This window comes from Engraulis encrasicolus, chromosome 9 (assembly GCF_034702125.1).
Source record: "Engraulis encrasicolus isolate BLACKSEA-1 chromosome 9, IST_EnEncr_1.0, whole genome shotgun sequence".
NCBI lineage: Eukaryota > Metazoa > Chordata > Actinopteri > Clupeiformes > Engraulidae > Engraulis > Engraulis encrasicolus.
In genome coordinates, this window is record NC_085865.1 from 52,239,492 (window position 1) to 52,260,749 (window position 21,258).

Below are 21,258 nucleotides of genomic sequence, written 5' to 3' on the forward strand. Positions count from 1 at the left end.
TTTGGAGACACACTTGGGAAGGTTATTTCAAGATGTGGGGGAGAAAAGCTTCCTTATACTATAACCTTGTGGATCTGTTGTATTTTACGTGTCTAAACCCACTGGGTGATTCAGTGAATAATTTGACTATTCTACTATTGATCACCCAAAAACTCAAGATTTTAAGACTTCATTTGAAATTATTTCATGCACTCACAATCCGTCTTCACCCATGAGTCACAGTCTAAAGGGCATTGCTTTTGTTCAGTTCACTGTCTATGAGGTATCAGTAGCTTTAGTGAGAAATGCTTGTCCCCTTCAAAAAGGGATGCCTAGTGTTGGTGTCCGTATCTATGAAATATTTTTGTGTTTTAGAGGTAATTGCTCATGTTACATTCTAAAGGTGATTCCTCGTGTTTGGTTCACTGTGTTCATATATGAAGTAGTTATCATAACTTATGTGTTTAAGGGGAAATCACTTGTGTCCTAAATGAGGATGCCTCATGTTCACTTCTCTGTCCTCATCCGTGAGGTAGTTTAATGCGAGAACGCTTGTCACATTCTGAAGGGGATACCTTGTGTTCAGTTCGCTGTCCACACGAGGTAGTTTAAGTGGAAGTCGCTTGCCGCATTCTAAAGGGGATGCCTTATGTTGAGTGGGCTGTCGAAGTTTATGGGCATGGCTGGACTTGCCACATGTCGCACAGGGCATTTGCCCAGTGGGCTATTGGTAAGCTTAATGTTGGCGTGGCCCTCCCATCAATGGTGTCAGTCCTCATGTCGCAACAGCAGGCCTCTTAGAGATAGTCTGTCAGCTATTAATGAAGCATTTTGTCTGTTAGGGTCAAAATAGCTCATTATATGAGTAAATGTTAATCAAAGGCTTCATTACCTCTCTCATTGCCTGGTGGACAGGTCTTGGCTGAAAATGCCCGGAGTGATTTTTCAGCCCAGGCTAGCCCTGTGCGTGAGGTAGGTTTTGAGGGAAATTGCTGGCTCTGCAGAGGCTTGGCCTGGACAGTGGCACACCAGGCAACACCGGGGCGTGTACGTACGTGAGCGGTGAACCTGGCATTGCAGCTCTGGACCACGGCCAACGCTGGCAGGACGCCAGGCCCCATCTCTCTTGCCCCATTTCTCTCTCTCTCTCTCTCTCTCTCTCTCTCTCTCTCTCTCTCTCTCTCTCTCTCTCTCTCTCTCTCTCTCTCTCTCTCTCTCTCTCTCTCTCTCTCTCTCTCTCTCTCTCTCTCAAACTGCAACAATTCTGTCGTGTCATCGGCCGGTTGGCTGGTCACGCAAGCACTGTGTGATCATGCAAGCATTGAGCGAGGAAAAGGCTTTTCTATTCAGATAGGCTGTTCAGGCCTTGTTTTAGGAGATGAGCTTCAGATCAGAAGGTTGCAGGTTCGAATCCCACCCTCCTGCTTCCCACCACTCTCCATCGCTGAGGTGCCCTTGATCAAGACACCTAACCCCATATTGCTTCAGGGACTGTAACCAATACCCTGTAAATAACTACCCGGTAAGTCGCTTTGGATAAAAGCATCAGCTAAGTGTAATGTAATGTAAAGCAGATCAAATAAAATTCAAAGACTAGCGCAGGATGCTTGACCTAACCAACCGGATTCTTTTATTTTTAAATCAGATAAAATCAAGCAATGCGCAGTAGTCTATAGTCCTTTTAAAATTGATGTGGCTTGACTTTCTCATTTGGTCTCTTTGAGGTGGTTTGCCATTTGAGCCAAAGCCTTTGTTTATGTAGCTGTGATGTATTTTGCTTTGTAAAAATAAACAGTCCGTGGAACATCTGTAAGGTTGTCTGTTTCAAGCATTTTGGTTTCAGCTTTTGAAAGAATTGCTCTACTTGGGGTTATGAGAGGACAAGGAGACGTAAAGCTGAGCATCGGATATTATCTCAGAATGGAACACTTCAACATCCTTGCTCATGGGTCCTCTATTCAGGCAGCCATTTGGATTCTCAGACTAAGCCTTGATTAAAGATCTGTATGATCAGAAGTTATTGGAATTTTGAAACCTGCAATTGCAGATATTTAATGACAACCTTTTACTTTCTTCCACTTTGAGTTACCTTTTCATTTAATGTGGCCATTTGTTTAGAGAAGGATGTCCAGGAAATTCTACTTATTTGACGTTTTCAGTGTCTTCATAGTCCCTTTTATTCATTCGCTTTGATCTTGATTGTCTGTCCCAGACAGTTTTATATCTACTTCCCAATCGTCCACCAGTTGACCTTTTCAATTTGTTTAGGGAGGGATGTCAGGAAATATTTTCCATTTTATTTATTTATTATCCCTTGATTTATTCGTATTGACCTTGACTGCCTCCATCCCAGACATGTTTATAATTACTGCACAAGCGTCCACCAGTCCAACCAGGCGCGCGGGGCCGGTGTGCCCACCTCCAAGCCCTCTAAGAAGACGCCCACGCCGGGGGGAGCCCAGTTCGTAGGCCTGGAGCTCTACAAGAGACTGAAGGAATTCCTCAAGAACTACTTGACAAACCTCCTCAAGGTAAGGTGCACCACCCTCTAAAGTCGATTTCTGTTAAAACCTGCAGGACACATCAATCACAGATGAGTGAGTTGCATTCATTGCACAAGTGAGTTGCATTCATTTTGAAGTGTGAAGTCACGTTAAGGTCTTCAAGGGTCCTCATGCTCTCTCTCTCTCTCTCTCTCTCTCTCTCTCTCTCTCTCTCTCTCTCTCTCTCTCTCTCTCTCTCTCTCTCTCTCTCTCTCTCTCTCCCTCTCTCTCTCCCCCCCCTCTCTATCTATCTCTCCCTCTCTCAGGATGGGGAAGACCTGATGGATGAGAGTGTTCTGAAGTTTTACACGCAGCAGTGGGAGGACTACCGCTTCTCCAGTAAAGTGCTGAACGGCATCTGTGCCTACCTCAACAGACACTGGGTGCGGCGGGAGTGCGACGAGGGACGCAAGGGCATCTACGAGATCTACTCGGTAAGATGAGGCCTACAGGCTGAGGAGTATTTGCTGTTCGTATTTGTAGAATGCAGGTTTATCAGAGCTTATTCAATCAGAGCAATTAAAGATCTGATGGCAGACGATCCCTTTGACTGTTCTGGTGGTCAAAGGTTTTTGTTTGGCTTTACTGGGCTGGGAGTGTGAGGTGAGCACAAAAGGTATCTGCAAGATGTACTCTGAAAGACTGAAGTCTAGAAGGTGGGATGTTTGCTGTCCTTTTCTGTTACCAGCTGTGGGGTATATCTCAAAAGTAGGCTTTCGTAGTGTTAAAACTTGCAGAAGTGCCATATGACTTTGATTTCTTATGAGACTTTAATTCTACATTAGAACTACCACTTCCTCCATGTTCGCTTGTGCTCTGTGTTTTCTAAATGTCTTTTTGTTCTGTCCTCTAGCTGGCATTGGTTACATGGAGAGATTGTCTGTTCCGACCTCTAAACAAGCAGGTAGGTTCCTTTTCCCCATGAAAATACACAAATCATACTACTCATATTAGTATTGCCTTGCATCCCATTAGTTCTTGTGTATTCAGATACGCATGGTGTGAAGAGCCATCTGTGTGTGTAGTTATGGGTGTGATGTGTTTACCACAGGTGACCAATGCCGTGTTGAAGCTGATTGAGAAGGAGCGTAATGGAGAGACCATCAACACTCGCCTCATCAGCGGAGTCGTCCAGTCATACGGTGAGAGCACCTCATATTAGCCCGGTTGTGATTGTGTTCTTTGGAGTGGTTTTAAGAGGAGTTAGAAGCCAGTTTGTCTGGTTTTTTTGTCTAGAATTTTATCTGTGAAGGATTAAAAATGTTTTGATGCTTTTATTGATAATAATTTTCTGCCTTCCCCCTGCTTTCCGTCTCCAGTGGAGCTGGGTCTGAATGAAGACGATGCCTTTGCCAAGGGCCCCACCTTATCCGTGTACAAAGAGTACTTTGAGAGCCAGTTCCTGGCCGACACCGAGCGCTTCTACACAAGGGAAAGCACAGAGTTCCTGCAACAAAACCCCGTCACAGAATACATGAAGAAGGTCAGTGCGATGATGGCTGCGACTGACTTGCTATAATGGTTAATGGACTCTCTCGCTCTCTCGCTCTCTCTCTCTCTCTGTGTTATCAAGATCAGAGGGGGCCAATCCAGCCATTTGGTTTGTCTGCTCAGGGGAAGAGTGGTTGAACATGATCCAGCTCCATTACTTTGACCTACACCCCTCAGTAACCAGGCAAACGCACCGGCGGCAACAAGCATAAGCTACACGGAATAGCTGGACTGTGTAGAAAGACTGACAAAGGCAACAGAAGCGACAGAGTATGGCTATTAATAGCAGAATGCAAACATTCCGACACTCCAATTGGCTGTGGCAGCTGTAGCCGTACCGCGTCAGTTCGACTACAAACTGTCGCTCAAATCGCCTCTAGTCGCCCAAAACGCTTTTGTCTCTCCTGTCGCCAGCGTCTCAATACAGTCATTTACTTCCATTGCCGGTGTCACTCAAGACACATCTCAAAGAAGGTGGATATAACAAGAAGCGTCATTTTGTTTCTTTTCTGGTATCCACTTTATGTCGGGTGAACGCCCCTTTAGGAGACCTTCCATTAGGAGACCTTCGGAGTCCTGAGGTTGAGAATCAATAGTGCCGTAGATGGCGGTAACCCACGTCTTGCGCAAACACCTCAAAAAGAGAAGAAGAAGTAGGGGACAACGCCCCCTTAGGAGACCCAACTTGAGCTCACGCTTTTGCATTGAGTGGGCATGTTTTGCGATATCTTGCTCTGATTCAGTGTTTTTGCACACCTGGTCTATTTGTGCCCTTAGTCCAGTGGTGAACAGGCTTATGGAGAAGTATAATGAAGCAAATACAAACATGACTTTGATACATTATAGGAAACGTTGAAGTCTGTTCACTCATGAAGTACGTACGTCAGTCGCCAGTGAACCTGGCATTGCAGATGTTGTGTAAACGGTTAAAAAATGTCCGCATTGGCCCTACTGTGGCTTAAAGGTTGGGCACTCACCTGCTACACGGCTGACCTGGGTTCGATTCCGGCCCGGGTCCTTTGCCGAACCTTCTCCGTCTCTCTCTCCCAGACATTTCCTGTCTCTCTCTCAAACTGTTCTTTCACTAATAAAGTCTGAAAGACCAAAAAATCTCTTAAAAAAATGTCTGCATATATGTAACTAGTACCTTATTCACATCAGTCATATTTTGTGTGCAGGCGGAGACGAGGCTGTTGGACGAGCAGCGTCGCGTGCAGGTGTATCTCCACGAGAGCACTCAGGATGAACTAGCACGCAAGTGTGAACAGGTGCTCATCGAGAAACACCTGGAGATCTTCCACACAGAGTTCCAGAACCTCCTGGATGCAGACAAGAATGAAGGTGAGTACCCGAGTCAATCTGCAGTCTTCGCTTTCTCCTTTTCCAAAGGTCTTTGCACTTTTGATGAAGGACTCAGAGTCTGAAACGCAGTGCCATTCAACTTTGTTTGGTAGCATCAAACAGTGTTGCAGACCTTTCTCTTTTCTTCTCATAACCTCTTTCCCGGCACCTCATGTAATGGTTTGCATAATATGGTGTGCCCACATATGAAGATGTATATATGCGTGTATGTACGTATGTATTTAGTTATGTATTTATGTATCCCTCCATCCCCGTACCTAGACCTGGGCCGTATGTACAACCTGGTGTCCCGCATCACTGACGGCCTGGGAGAGCTGAAGAAGTTGCTTGAGACCCACATCCACAACCAGGGCCTGGCCGCCATCGAGAAGTGTGGTGACGCAGCTCTCAACGTAAGCACTGACACCAGATTTAACCATGTAGAAAGAGAGCGAGAGAGGAATAATTTGCGTCTGTGGGGTAATCACATGAAAAGCTTCAGGTGCTCATCTGTGTCCAAGAAAGCATATCGCAAGGTCAAGAGAGAGGGTCCGAGGCATTCGGAAGTCATTTTAAAAGTACTTATTTTTCCGTGGATGATCAAGCCCTGAAAAGCACTAACATTGTGAAGAGAGACCAGTCTGTCTTTTCTGGCACTAAAGAGAGCCCTTTGTGTTGTCTGTGGGGAGTGATTGTTGTGGTTGTGTTGTGGAGTGCTGCTTTGGAGGACAAGAAGAGTGGAGTGGCCTCTTTGTAGATATGATTGCTCTCTTTCCTCAAGGTAGTGATTGATGGTTGTATTGTTCCCAACGTAACAACATATCTCATGTTTTGTGATGTCTTGCGTGTCTGCGTTGTTTTTGCTTTCAGCGTGACTTGTCAGGTGATATGTCACCTCAGGACACTATTGCTATGTTGAAAACATAAAAACCACACACTCTGAGTTGCTTTGACCTTGTAATGCATATTAATCCTCATAAGCTTCTGGTTGCACGTGCATTATGAAAAATCCAGTATGCACTCACTCACAGGCTGATAGGAGTGCAGGTCCGCAATAGCTAGCTAGCTAGATAGATACATAGCACTGCTGACATGCAGAGACAGATGGCCCCAAAGTGGCGGCAGGAAGGACAGGAGTACAGATTACCATTCTGGGATCCAACGGATGTAATTATGGAAATGACACAGAAGGACTGACTCCTGTGGGAAGAGGAGAGGCAGGGAGTAGAGGAGAGGCCGAGAAGAACGGGAGAGGACAGGACCGTAGAGGAGAGGCAGCCCTAGACTGGGCCTCTACTCAGTTGTAGCTAATTACAAAAAGGCATGCATGCTCACCTGGTGTCTTTTTTATATGTTGGCAGTGCACAATTTTGTAAATGGTGGAAATTCAAGGGATTGGGAATGAACACATTTTCATCCTAGTGGTGCAATTCGCTGTAGGATTTAAATAAACAAAAATAAGAGAGTAGTGATGAATGTAAAAGCTCTTCCTCTTCATGCTTAAAGAACAATTGAATTCAAATGAGTTGCTGTAAAATACAAAACAGTGAAATGAGGTAATCTCTTTGCAGTGTCAGTCTTGAAAGTCTGCAATATACAGTGCAGTGCACAGCATTGAGTTTGTAAAGCCGATTGTGGCACAGAATGTCAGAGCAGTACCTTTATGCAAAATGGCGATACTGTATCATTTATGGAAAGCTGGGGAGCACTTGAGAGCTCATTTTACACCTCCCCTTGAGTTAAATAATTGAGTTTTATTTTTCTCCTATACTTCCATCCGTTCTGAGTCTGGCAGTGTAAATTTTACCTCCAAGTTAGTCAAGTCATTGAATCTTAGCTTGGAGGCAAAATTTGCATTGCCAGACTTGGAGAATGGCTGGAAGTACAAGAGAAAGGTAAAACTCCTTAATTATTTCACTGAAGGAGAGTTGTAAAATTAGCTTATTTCCAGAAATGGTACAGTATCGCTTTAAATATTTTCTCTCCTCTATCCCCTGTCTCTTCATACCACAGGATCCCAAAATGTATGTGCAGACCATACTGGACGTGCACAAGAAATACAACGCCCTGGTGATGTCGGCATTCAACAACGACGCAGGCTTTGTCGCAGCACTAGATAAGGTGAACTCCTACACTTCACACACTACTACATCCTGATTCCCAACCGGGGGTACACGTACCACTAGAGGTACGCAAGCTCACTGCAGAGGGAACATGGGAAAATGTGATTATGGAAATAAATGTATGACTCATTGTCACATTGGGCTAGAGTAGTTTTTCTCAACGGGGACTCTGTAGCTCCCCCAGAGGGCGTTGGGAAGGCCTAGGGGGGCATTGAGAAGGATACAGCTGAGAGGGGGTGGTGCTAAATGTTTTGATAGGAAGTGGGGCGTTGGCATGCTTATGATAAGGTTACCACTGGGCTAGAGGAAGAGGTAAATAGCACAGTGGGTTTACATACAGTGTTCAATCTCGCCCTCCAACCCGTGCCTGCAGTTCACCTAGGGAGCGCTGTCGAGACAGCAGAGCTCATAAGGCTGTCGCTAATAACTGACAATTGTGCTCGCTGTCGGCTGAAACTTGACAATAGTACTGTAAGTTCTGAGGAACCAATGTGGATTTAAATGAAATGTACAATAATCTGGGAGCCATGTCCTTCTGATTTCCTACAGCTTTGGCATTTATGAGTCCGCTAGCATCTTGCTAACAAAATTGCTTTACGGCCGTCGTGATCACAGCAATGCAGCCAGCCGACCAATCCAAACGCAGTGTGTGAAGCCACTCGTGACGTCATATTGACAATAAAGACGTATTTTACAAAGATCCAGTTAGTTTAAACATTCAAACTAAGTGCTGTTTGAAAGGATAATCTATCCTGCCTTTTGGAAAAATAAAATGAAACGATGATACCAATTATCTCCCAAAGCAATGGCAGCATCGTGGTTGAGCTCCATGGGACCCCATTCATTCTAACAGCCGCTGCGCTCCTTGGCGCTCCTCGGCGCTGTCTGGATGGCGCCACTTAGTGGACAGTACCACCCGGGAAAAGTCGCGAGATTCCTCTCTCGTACTACCCATAAACCCTCTCTGTAAATAGTATGAGTGAGGGGTACCTGTGGTATTACAAAAAGGCTTCCGGGGGGGTACACATGACAAAAGTTGGGAGACGCTGAAGTTTACCACATGCACCTGTACTGGAGCTGTAGCCTCTTTCTGTCATTCTCTACCTCTTTTAACATCCTCTCTTTCCACTCTACCCCATCTGCCCCTCCCTTTCGGTTTCCCACTTTACCTCTTGCTCTCTCTCCCTCTATCTCATCCCCTTCTCTCCACCTCTCTATTCTTTTTTTCTGCTCCCCCTTCTCTGCCTCTCTCTCTCTCTCTCTCTCTCTCTCTCTCTCTCTCTCTCTCTCTCTCTCTCTCTCTCTCTCTCTCTCTCTCTCTCTCCCCAGGCGTGTGGGCGGTTCATTAATAACAATGCGGTGACCAGGATGGCGCAGTCCTCCAGCAAGTCCCCAGAGCTGCTGGCCAGATACTGTGACTCGCTGCTCAAGAAGAGGTGGGCCTTCACTGTGTAGAATACAGCACCAATGATCATCAGATGTATAATAGATGTTTATACTGCACCTACTTCGACTCGCTGTTCTAGCAGAGACCAGTAGATGAAGAGACACTTTGTTTGTACAGATGGAAATTGAGTGACTGCTCGTTTCGAAGCTTTCACTCCAGCAAAACTGCTGTCTTTGGTAGTGCCGCGTAAGAATATCTTCATTAATCCCGAATCATCATCATCATACACATCTGCTTTACGTGTGTGTGCTTGTGCATGTATGTGCGTGTGCATGTGCATTGTAGCAGGACATCTTCGTCATGTCTGATCTGTCGGCACACCTGACACGCCTGTTCATTCCAACCAAATAATGACAGTGGGTGTGGATGAAGAGGAGCCTGTCAGGGGAATATGTATATTTAGGATTGCCGTCTGCCAATAAGAATGAGAATATTCTAGAGCAGAACAGATGTGTGAAGGCAGGAATCCACAGCAGGGTAGGAGCTGGCAGAAATGGTGTTTTTTTTTGGCATCGGCAAGAGTCTAGATATTCCCTGTGTAAAATAGCCTAATTAGAAAGCGTGATTGGCATAACATCTGTCTAAACTTGGGGCTCTTTCACAACAAAATTGCACTTTCTTTTTTTATTCTCTCTGCAATTGCTTTGATGAAGTCTTCAACACATTCATTAATGTGTTTATGTAGAGGTGCTCCAACAGCAAATTCTAAGCAAAGGTTGATTGTGCAATACTGCATTTTCCCCAAGTTGTATGTGTTTGTTGCGTTGCCAGTATCATATCCTTATTTTTCTGGTGTGATGAGTCTTGTGACTGACTCTACAAAATATACACAGTTAAAGCAGAGTTACTATCTCTGGTTAACATGCTGCAATAGTCCGTATATCTGCATGAATCACTACTGTCAAGACTCACTGGCTGGCACAGTATGCACAAGCTATCTTTATGTTCATATTTCATTAGAATTAAAATTGTTGCAATATTTTTATTAAATGTTTAAATTGTTCATTTTCCTCCATTAGAATAACATTGTGACAACCAACCCCATAGGGTGTGACAACCAACCCTGCAATTGGCACAAGGTGCCTTTGACCGCCCATATCTTTTGAAGAGAGTAGATTCTATGGGACCCATGACAATTACCGGGCACATGAAGCCTTGAATCTGTATAGAAATGGTGCAATGTACCGTTTCTGCTGAAATTGGATTAAAGTGAAAAATGTGACGACCAACCCCAGTCTCTTCTGCAGTGGGAGTTGAGGGACTGGATCTGGCCCGCCTCCGGCCAGAGGATTAACTTTTGACCTCTGTATGAATTATTCTCTGAATTGGAGATTCACAATGCTGCCTCTGAGCATTAGGACTATGATGAACTGTATGGCTTAGTGGGGGGTTGAAAAGCAGCCACACGTAGTCTGAAGTGGAGCTCTAGGGCTTCAAATCAGTGTGGGGTCATCGCCCTGGAGATGGGAGTGTTGTTCAACAAGTTCACGTCACTCCATCGGAATATCTATAGATTAGGGATGCACAGATTGTACAGAAGAATAAAATCTGAAAAATAAATCAAAACAATAAAGAATATAGACCGTCATCTGCAATGTTTGTTATTCCCACAGTTCAAAGAATCCAGAGGAGGCCGAACTGGAGGACACTCTGAACCAAGTGGTGAGTGAAGAGCAAACCACCAAGCCAGCTTTTACCAGCCCCTTACGCTAATCACAGTCACACACAGAGGGTCTGGAACTGGGGAAATGATGTGTCTTGGGGCTCAGGTGTCAGGTGGTACAACCACAGCTATTGTCCATAAGTGAATTAGTCATTGGTAATTATGGGTATGACGATGAATATGTCTAGATAATCTACTAAAAACAAACAAAAATGAATCCATACAATAGTGGCATTAGCTGTTGTACCACCGTGATGTGTGTTGCTACGAAAATGTAATTGACCCAACTGCCACATCGAGACACCATCCAGTCGCATTTGTTCATGTCGATGACATTGAAAAACGATTCCTGGTGGGAAGGGTGAGCTCTGTTGATGTTTGAAATGTTTGGCCCGTCTTCTCTTCAGACACCCTGCGGGTTGGAGGGTGTGTACTTAAAGGTGCACTATGTAGGATTGGGGCCAGTAGATATTGCAACTATGCTGCCTATAGCCGAATGTGATCTTTTCATGAATATTTACTAAGTAATAAACTAATATTTACTAGTATGACAAAAGTACAGCAAGGTTTGCGGCTTAAAATGTCAATTTTTGGAAAATCAATAGTGGCAGACATGGAGAAGATCGACCTTTTTATGTATGAAAAGTGCAATTTTCCCAGTCATAATGAATACTTAGAATTTGATGGTGGTGGTAAGAATTTCTGGAAAGGGTTTGTAACATTTGTGAATGGGCATCATGAATTCTGGAAAGAAACTACTGAAAATATTACACAGTGCTCCTTTAAGAAATACAAAGTAGCTTTGCTCCTCCAAACAAACAAGGCAAACACTTGGTGTTCAGTTTACAGTAAGCCTGCTACATTTCCTTCAGTGATTTCAAGCAAACCTGCTGCGTGTGTTCCTTCTGTTGGTTCTTGTTCCTGTATGTTAATGATGTGTGTGTCCACAGATGGTGGTTTTCAAGTACATCGAGGACAAGGACGTCTTCCAGAAGTTCTATGCCAAGATGCTGGCCAAGAGGCTGGTCCACCAGAACAGCGCCAGCGATGACGCCGAGGCCAGCATGATCTCCAAACTTAAGGTGAGGCAGCTTGCCCCAGTGAAGGATTACTTGTAGACACAACAGTGTTTCCCCATCACTTTACATTAAGGGTTCACACCTTCACACCAAACACTTACCACCTTGACCAGGGGAACATTCCAAAAACCTGATTCAGAAGTAAACCAGATTAACCTTAATGTTGTGGTATACAATGCTTCCCCCAGAATTGTTGTTAGTTAAGGTGATGGGGCATTAAAAATACATATTTTTGGCTAAGCAACTTTAGAAATTACATTCACAACATTAAATCTTTATCTTCAGAGGACCTAGTCAAGGTGGTATGTTTCTTGTGAAGGTTGGTCGCTTTAGCAATACAGAAGATTATATACCAAAAGAAGAGCAATTTTAATAGAAGAGCAATTTCTATTACTAAATAATGCTTGTGGGCCATCTATTATCAGCTTTACTGCTTCCTGTAGGTTAACTTGACCAGGTTCATCACTTAACCTTGTTCTTGGAATTCACCCTAGGTCCACTGAAAACATTTTGCAAACGTTTTGCATTGAGAATGTAATTTCTCAAATCGGTTAACACAAAATATGTGCCTTTGATAATTATTAGGCCTATTAGTCCCATGTTTCTGATGCAATCTAACTACCAACCCACCTTGACGGTGCCAGTGTGGGTTTAATTTCTATAGTATTTACACCTAGTTGGAGGGCTGGTGACATTTACCTTTAGTATTGATTAAATAATCAATGTTTTTACCTTTTTCAGATGTTAATTTATCTGGGTAGACTATAGTTAAGATTTTGCGCTGTCATTTAAAAAAAAAAAGGGAAAACAAAGAAATCAGTCAGATGTTTTGTCTAATACTCTTCTATGAGTGCATTTGTCGACCTTATTATGAATTGTATTTCATTTTTTTGTCTGTCATCACAGCAAGCGTGTGGTTTTGAGTACACGTCCAAGCTGCAGCGCATGTTCCAGGATATCGGGGTCAGCAAAGATCTGAACGAGCAGTTCAAGAAGCACCTCACCAACTCTGAGCCTCTAGACTGTGAGTACCTCCACACACACACACGCGCACACGCACACGCACACGCACACACGCACACACACACACACACACACACACACACACACACACACACACACACACACAGAATAAAAGTATTCCGCCTCAAGTTATTACCCCACACATCACAACACAATCAGAGATGGCCCCCTGGGTAATGCTACATACATGTGAGGCTGTGTTTGACCAACTGTATGACTTACACATACACACATTTACACAAATACACGCATCACGCACGTCTTCCCATGACTGATGATCATGAACACAAAATAAAAGTATTGTCCACTCTTCTCATCTCTTGCATCTTACAACAGTCAGTGTAAGAAGCGTTGAACATCATACGTTTATGGAATTATGGTAAGTATTAACTTATTTTTATGAAAAGTCCCTTCTCTTCGTGAGCCTCTAGGGGTCCTGACCCCCCAGTGTGGGAACCACTGTCATCAGCTGTGATGAGTTCCTCACACTCTGAAATGTTCCAGCCTGAAAAAGAGTTGAAGTAATCCCTAAATGGGTCCTGTTATGGGTGCTGTTATTTTAGGAAAATCTACAACAGATGTCAGCACGTCCAGCACATGTGGGTTTTTCAGACCGAGCTTAATCTAAATACTAGACTGAAGCAAAACAACAGCTATAACAACAGATATTATTATATTTGGACACACTTTATGACTTCATTGTATTCACCCCTTTGAAACACTGATGTTGGTACTAGATGGTCCATTGTATTCACCCCTTTGAAACACTGATGTTGGTACTAGATGGTCCATGAGTTAAAGTGCAAAGTGCATGTTGTGCTTTCTTCTGTTCTTGAATCCTGATGTCCCTCCCGTGTGTTGCTGTAGACTATTCTATTCTTTTGTGTTCTGCTCTCATGTCTTGATTGTAATTTGTAGAAGTGAGAGAAAATGTGCCATCTATGTGTACTGAGTGCTGGATTAAGTAAGGTAAACTAGATGAAGGTCATTTTGCCTAAAACATCGCAATTACAAACAGTACCGGGAGCCTCGATGTCACAGACTTGTTTTTGTTTTTATTGTAATACGTGCCTCCTATGTGTGCAGTAGTGGCTCAGGTGGTGAAGGAGCCTGTTCGGCAACCAGGTATCACCCGATTGATGTTTCCTTGAGTAAGATGTTTAACCTCAAATTGCTCCTGGTGACAGGGCGGTACCCTGCGTGGAAGCCATGGCCATCAGTGTGTGAATGGGTGAATGTGAGTCAGAAATGTAAAGCGCTTTAAGTGCTCGAAGGAGTAGGAAAGCGCTAAATAAATGCAGTTGATTGACCATGTCCCATTCCTCTTTGTCTTGCAGTGGATTTCAGCATCCAGGTGCTCAGCTCTGGTTCCTGGCCCTTCCAGCAGTCCTGCACTTTTGCTTTACCGTCCGAGGTAAGTAGACCCACCCTCTATCCAGTGTTGCTGCTGCTGCCATGTTGCATATTGTCCATGCAGCATCGTGCTAATGGTGAAGTACAGACTGTCAAACAGCTTTTTATAACTTGGAGACTGAGACGAAAATGAAAATGTGAAAAAAAATTGTGTTGTCTTTTTTTCACCCCGTCTCAGCTGGAACGAAGTTACCAAAGATTCACAGCCTTCTACGCCAGTAGGCACAGCGGCCGCAAGCTGACCTGGCTCTACCACCTGTCCAAAGGGGAGCTGGTCACCAACTGCTTCAAGAACAGATACACCCTGCAGGTGAGGGTGTGGCATCGAATGGCTTTGGTCTTGTCATGAAAGTGGTATCTGCCATTTTATACCAGTGTTGTATTAATATGACAGTTGTGTATTTACAACAAACATCTAGATAATACAATTCTTGTTCTAGTAGCTCCATTTATTGTACATATCTGGGTGCTCAGCTGAGTTTTAAGTGACTGTGTGTTTGTGGATGTGTGTGCGTCTCTGCGCGTGTGTGTGCGTGTTTGTCTGCAGGCGTCCACATTCCAGATGGCCATCCTGCTTCAGTTCAACACGGAGGACACGTACACTGTACAGCAGCTGGCAGACAGCACACAGATCAAGATGGTCAGCCTTCCCTCATCTTGACATATCTATTGCATTATTTGAAATCTTTCATCATTTACTTAGATTTTATGAGTTTTTTTCTATTATTTTAAATTAAGTTCAGTCAACTCAAGGAAGTAAAATGCATGCAGCATCAACAGCTACGTTCATATTCAGTGCGAGTTTGTTTTTAAATGTCTTGCTTGCCTAGTATTATTATGTTTTCAGATTCATACAGTTCAGTATTACAAAATGTGCGACCAAAGAGACATTTTCCACTACAACAACTTTATCAGCCTTCAAATCAATGCACAAAAAAATGAATTCCCCGCGTACCACCAAAGAGATTTCGCGTACCACTCGTTTAAACATTTAACATTTGAAACATTTAACATGTAGAAAAATAAACAAGTCTAAAGACGGAAGAATGAAAAGACCAGTGTACAGTACAACACAGTCTAGGGAAGTCTAGTCTAGTCTATTTAATTCAATATCCAGTTCAATTCAGTCCTTTATTTCAGACCCAGGGGGATCCATATAAAGGGAAAACATCACAGTAAAAAAAGTGTCATGTAACTGATTTGAAGCTAAATACAGCTCCAGGCCTTTTTATTAGAATACCATGAAAAAGTGGATTTATTTCCATAATTCCATAAATAATGTTAAACTGTCATGGATTGTAGATTCATGGCCCAGTTTTTTAACTATTCCAATCATTATTTTTTTTCTTTTTATATACGTTGGCCTTCCAGCTCAAAAAACCCATGAATTGGGGAATTCGCATTATTAGAATATTGTTATAAAATCACATTTTTCTTCATCAAAATTCGGGTCACATTAAATCAGTTGAAATTTGGTACTTTCTACATAACATGCAATGGTCAATACTTGGTTAGGACATTCTCTGTCTTCATAATGACCATGATGCATTTAACATTGAAGTCAATGGAAAAACAGTGCATGGGAGTTATGGAAGCCCAGATATCCTTGATGCTTTGTTGTCAGCTGTTCTTGTTTGTTGACCTGGTACCCCACACTTCACTCTTCAATATATCCTGTAGATTTCCATGCCACGTTTTGGCGCTAACTCACCAGTTTAATTCTAAATAACCAGAAATGAAACCCCATTGAAAATGAATGGGGTTTAATTTCTGTTGAGTTAGAATTAAACTGGTGAGTTAACACCAAAACGTGGCATGGAAATCTTCGGGTATATTGAAGAGGGAAGTGTGGGGCACCAGGTCAACAAACAAGAACAGCTGACAGCAAAGCATCAAGGATATCTGGGCTTCCATAACTCCCATGCACTGTTTTTGCCATTGACTTCAATGTTAAGCGCATCATGGCCATTATGAAGACAGAGAATGTCCTAACCAAGTATTGACCATTGCATGTTATGTAGAAAGTACCAAATTTCAACTGATTTAATGTGACCCGAATTTTGATGAAGAAAAATGTGATTTTATAACAATATTCTAATAATGCGAATTCCCCAATTCATGGGTTTTTTGAGCTGGAAGGTCAACGTATATAAAAAGAAAAAAAATAATGATTGGAATAGTTAAAAAACTGGGCCATGAATCTACAATTCATGACAGTTTAACATTATTGATGGAATTATGGAAATAAATAAACTTTTTCATGGTATTCTAATAAAAAGGCCTGGAGCTGTATGTGACACTTGTCTTGTTTTACCCAACAGGATATTTTGGTGCAAGTGTTGCAGATTCTTCTCAAGTCCAAGCTGCTGGTAAGTTTTGAAATAGTATTTTTTGTGTGCGCGTGTGCGTTCATCATTCTGCGGTACAGATTCTGTGCACTAGAGGGCTCCTGAGTTCTCTGTGTTGGCTTCACAATGGGTAGATTCTAATATGCAGACTCCCGTCCTCCCTTGCTCACTTGCCTCGGCTTTGTGATGACGTCACCGACAACAGCATTGTATTTCAATATCTCGCAAAAGCTCAATTCTCATGTCATTTTCTCATTTGCAAATGGGACGATGAATGAAGAATAGCCCCCCAAAAAATTGTTGTAGCTAAGCTGATAGCGGGTTCACTTCATTGTTTTCTCCACAGAGGCGGGGCGTCAGCAAAACACGAGGCCACAAGCACAAGTGGAGGATTGGAGTCCACCTATTGGCATGCACCCTCTGTCTCTGGCATCTAACTGTGTGGAACTGTGTTTTCCCCCAGGTCCTGGAGGATGAGAATGCCAATGTGGATGAGGTGGACTTCAAGCCTGAAACCATGATCAAACTATTTCTGGGATACAAGAAGTAAGTGTTCATCTACAGCACATGTTTAATGTGTGGTCTTTAAATGTAGTTGAAAAGATATATTTTATGAATGCCACTTAAAAAAAATTTAATCAATTAAGGAAGCCCTGTTTGTTTCAATATTAAAATCAGTATGAAATGTTATCTTTAAGAAGCAAAGGGTGGAACCTTGAACACATGACTAATGAATGAGAGTGGAGTTGGATTCCATCGGCAACTATGGCCTGAAAATGCCTGTGTGTGTATGTGCGTGCATGTGTGTGTGCGTGCAGTAAGAAGCTGCGTGTGAATATCAACGTGCCCATGAAGACCGAACAGAAGCAGGAGCAGGAGACCACTCACAAGAACATCGAGGAGGACCGCAAACTCCTCATACAGGTAGCCATGACGACAACAATAACAACAGAAGAACATGGAGGAGAAGCACAAACTCCGTCCTCAACATTGATTATTATTAATGTTGTTGCTATAATTATGCCCAGAACATACGCAGAGCAGCGCTCCTCATACAGGTAGACACTATAGTATGTAGTTACCCCTCAGCTTTGTTTCAAATATGGATTCTTTCGCTGTGAATAGACATTTGATTCCAAGGTGTGTCGAGCTTCATTTTGGATGGTTCTGCCTTTGGCAAACGCTAACAATCTGTAGGGATGTCTACTGTTGTACAGTGAAGTACTAGTCTATACTAAAGTGTGTGTGTGTGTGCGCGCGTGCAGGCTGCTATCGTGCGCATCATGAAGATGAGGAAGGTCCTGAAGCATCAGCAGCTGTTGGCAGAGGTCCTCAACCAGCTCTCTTCACGCTTCAAACCCCGCGTCCCCGTCATCAAGGTAGTACACACACACACACACACACACACACACACACACACACACACACACACACACACACACACACACACACACACACACACACACACACACACACACACACAGCCTCACATTCCTCATCTTCAAAGTTTACACACACATACACACAGTCGTGTGGCAACAGTCATTTTGCTGCACAGTTACATATTCTGGACTGTTTTTCGTCGTTAGTAATTCATTCATTGCATTCAATTCAATTCAATTCAATTCTATTGAATTCAATTCTATGAACAAGACGAGGGTTATTGTGAGGCTCTGAGATTTGAGTTAGTGTGTGCTTTTGTTTGTTTGTGCTGAGTTTATTTTTTTCTGCACACTACATTACATTACATTCCACCTGCACTACTATATTTGTGACTGAACTTTCAACCTGCACTAACTCAAAACATGCGCGCGCGCACACACACACACACACACACACACACACACACACACACACACACACACACACACACACACACACTGCACTTTCTGCACTAAACCCAAACATACACACACTGACACACACACTGACACACACACACACACACACACACACACACAGACACACGAACACACACACAGACGCACACCGCACCTTCTACCTGCACTAAACACACACACACACACACACACACACACACACACACACACACACACACACTGCTGCTGGTGTACTTGACAGACCTTTTTAATATTTATTTTTCTTCAAAATGCTACTATTACTATGTCAGAAACGCTATAAAGGACTTTTTAGGAAAAGCACAAAAGCACAACAATTACCTCTTAATGTATGTCCTCTACAAGTCTTCTGTTGTCCAGTCTTGCACTTAAATGTCTGTATGAGCACTGTCTATGTCCATCCATACTGTCTTAAGTCCATGTATAAGTACTGTCTATGTCTATACTGTCTATGTCCTTACCTAGATTAGTCTATGTCTGTATGGGAAAGCAAGAAATGTAATTTCAAATTCTTTGTATGACCAGTGCATGTAAAGAAATTGACAATAAAACCTACTTGACTTGACTTGACATTACATTACACTCAGATGCTTTTTTCCAAGTTTACACGGGGTATTGGTTAGTCCCTGGAACAGTATGAGGTTAGGTGCCTTGCTTAAAGGATTTATCCGGAGTTGGAACAAGTTTGCCTCATTTTTGCATGTTTGGGATGAAATACAGTCACTCTAGAGCAAAATCAAGGCAAAAGGATGCGTTTTGAGAAAGTTTGATAATATCACGTTAGCCTCGTTAGCCATATCAGCTATGCAATATGATAGATTGCGGGCATCGTTTCTCGGCGGTTACACACATTTCAAAAACACAACATTTTAAAGTCTTGCACAGCTCAAAACAACGTCACACGTATCTCGTAATATGTTGAGGGTATCCACACATAAACCGAAGTGTCCAAAGCCCTTCATGTATTCTTGAAAGGTCTGCAGAATGTGTTTTGTGAAGCTACTACCTTGAGAATATCTACAGTTACGGTCAAGCCAACTATTTGACACTAAAGTCCACAAAAGTAGATTGCCGAGTGCGTCGCATCATCAGCTGTGGTTACTCGCTATGGAAATAATCATAGCTGAAACTTTTGCCTTGATTTTGCTCTAGAGTGACTGTATTTCATCCCAAACATGCAAAAATGAGGCAAACTTGTTCCAACTCCGGATAAATCCTTTAAGGCCGCCTTAGCCATGGAGTGCAGTAGGGAGTGGAAAGGTGGGATTCGAACCTGCAACCCTCTGATCTAAAGCCAAGGTTACGTGTATAACAGGGTATGTGAGCACACTACTAGGGGTACGTGGAGAAAATGAACAAATGTATGTAGGCTACTAGTCACATTGGGATAGAGGCAGAGATTTAGAGCTTGAGTTAGGGAGTACTCCTGGAATAACACTGGTCTGGGCCACGGCTGCACAATGCTGAACTTTGTTTCTCCTCCTGCAGAAATGCATCGACATCCTGATCGAGAAGGAGTACCTGGAACGCGTGGACGGAGAGAAGGACACCTACAGCTACCTGGCCTAAACCTTTTAACCATTTATTTTTCAAGTTTTGTTTTATTTCCAGTTTATTATTTTCAAAACGTTTCTCAAGTTAAGGAAAGAAGGAAAAACAAAATAAAATCCCCTCCACCTCGAGACTCCACTCGCTCGGTTGTTCAGTGTTGCAAAGGAATGTTGTGGTGTGTGTCCGATCCAAGAGGAACTTCTTCCTTCCGTCTCTTTTTATCCAGGATGTTTTGTGTTCAAATCCCTCTACATGCTGCTGCTGACCCACGCACAGCGGCAGTGCTGGACCCCCCCTGCCCACACAGAAAGTTGAGGGTTTGGATCTGCCCGCCTGTAGGGGTGAGGGTCCGGAACCCTTGCCTACCTGTAGGGGTGAGGCCTTCGATCTTATGCCCGTACTTTTATGATGGAAGATTTGGACCTCCTCCTACTCGAAGGATGACTGAAGGTTTGGATCTCATGCCCATCTGTAAGGGTAAAGTTTCGGACTTCATGTCTACCCAGAGGGTGGTTCCACTATGGGGGGCATGAGGGTTCGTGCTGCCAGTCTACACCTGCCCTGCCCACCCCCGTCCTTGCCCCCCTTATGCCCAGCGCATCGCACCCATTCAGCATCCCTTGCTGACCGCCCCCCCCTCCCCTCGAACTGCTCAGGACTACCACAAATGCACCGATCATCTGTACATATGTACATGGACCGCCGCCTCCCACACACAAACAGACACAGACGGACACAATACTCAACACTCACCCCTGTCCAGCACCCTCCCCACCCCCATTTACAATCCCAATACTCGCCCTGGACCACCACCCTCCCCCTCCTCACACCTGCCACCACCAGCCCCCATCTGCAATCCCAAACCCATGAGCTGGGTTGCATGCTACTGCCTATCAGTGAAAAGAAACTTTAAAAAAACAAAACAAAGTTTAGAAATGAATTGAAGTCATGTGGCTGCCTCTGAAGACTATAGGCTGCTGCTGTCGCCACCGTCGGCACGGACAGGGCATGAGAGCAGGAATGGTTTAAAATGTTTAAAAGAACAAAAACGTGAATTGAGTTTCCTTTCTTTTTGCAGCACTTTTAAGTCCGATTTAGGCCGTTAGAAAACCGTAATCTGAATTTGTTAACTTGCTTCAAGGAAAAAAACAACCCATTTGTATAGTGTGGTTCATTTTTTATGTGTTAAATAAAGAAAAACCTTTATGTAGTCTCAGTTGTCATTCTGGCTTTTAATAATAATAACAATAATGACGTCAAGAACACATAGAGGTCACGGAAATGTGGCCTGTCATTTCCAGACTGCTGATGTCAAGAGAAGGAAGAGGAGCACAATTTATTTTCCATGTATATTACAAGTCACTTATCACCAATAATTCCCTGTAAACATCTTTAAAA

At 43.4% G+C, this 21,258-nt stretch overlaps 1 protein-coding gene across 1 annotated transcript in view; it reads left to right on the top strand.

Annotated features, from left to right (window-relative positions):
• Positions 1-21,070, top strand: part of cul1b (cullin 1b) — a 33,595-nt gene extending 12,525 nt beyond the window's left edge. Inside the window, exons 3-22 of the mRNA XM_063207353.1 lie at positions 2,333-2,510; positions 2,789-2,956; positions 3,376-3,426; positions 3,574-3,664; positions 3,842-4,005; positions 5,192-5,354; positions 5,637-5,767; positions 7,368-7,475; positions 8,807-8,913; positions 10,538-10,586; positions 11,538-11,669; positions 12,573-12,690; positions 14,027-14,103; positions 14,281-14,412; positions 14,650-14,742; positions 16,424-16,471; positions 16,914-16,996; positions 17,269-17,374; positions 17,716-17,829; positions 19,798-21,070. Coding sequence (XP_063063423.1) covers positions 2,333-2,510; positions 2,789-2,956; positions 3,376-3,426; positions 3,574-3,664; positions 3,842-4,005; positions 5,192-5,354; positions 5,637-5,767; positions 7,368-7,475; positions 8,807-8,913; positions 10,538-10,586; positions 11,538-11,669; positions 12,573-12,690; positions 14,027-14,103; positions 14,281-14,412; positions 14,650-14,742; positions 16,424-16,471; positions 16,914-16,996; positions 17,269-17,374; positions 17,716-17,829; positions 19,798-19,878 — 2,194 coding nt within the window. The 3' untranslated portion in view covers positions 19,879-21,070. The remainder of the gene's footprint in view (positions 1-2,332; positions 2,511-2,788; positions 2,957-3,375; positions 3,427-3,573; positions 3,665-3,841; positions 4,006-5,191; positions 5,355-5,636; positions 5,768-7,367; positions 7,476-8,806; positions 8,914-10,537; positions 10,587-11,537; positions 11,670-12,572; positions 12,691-14,026; positions 14,104-14,280; positions 14,413-14,649; positions 14,743-16,423; positions 16,472-16,913; positions 16,997-17,268; positions 17,375-17,715; positions 17,830-19,797) is intronic.
• The last annotated feature ends 188 nt before the right edge of the window (positions 21,071-21,258 follow it).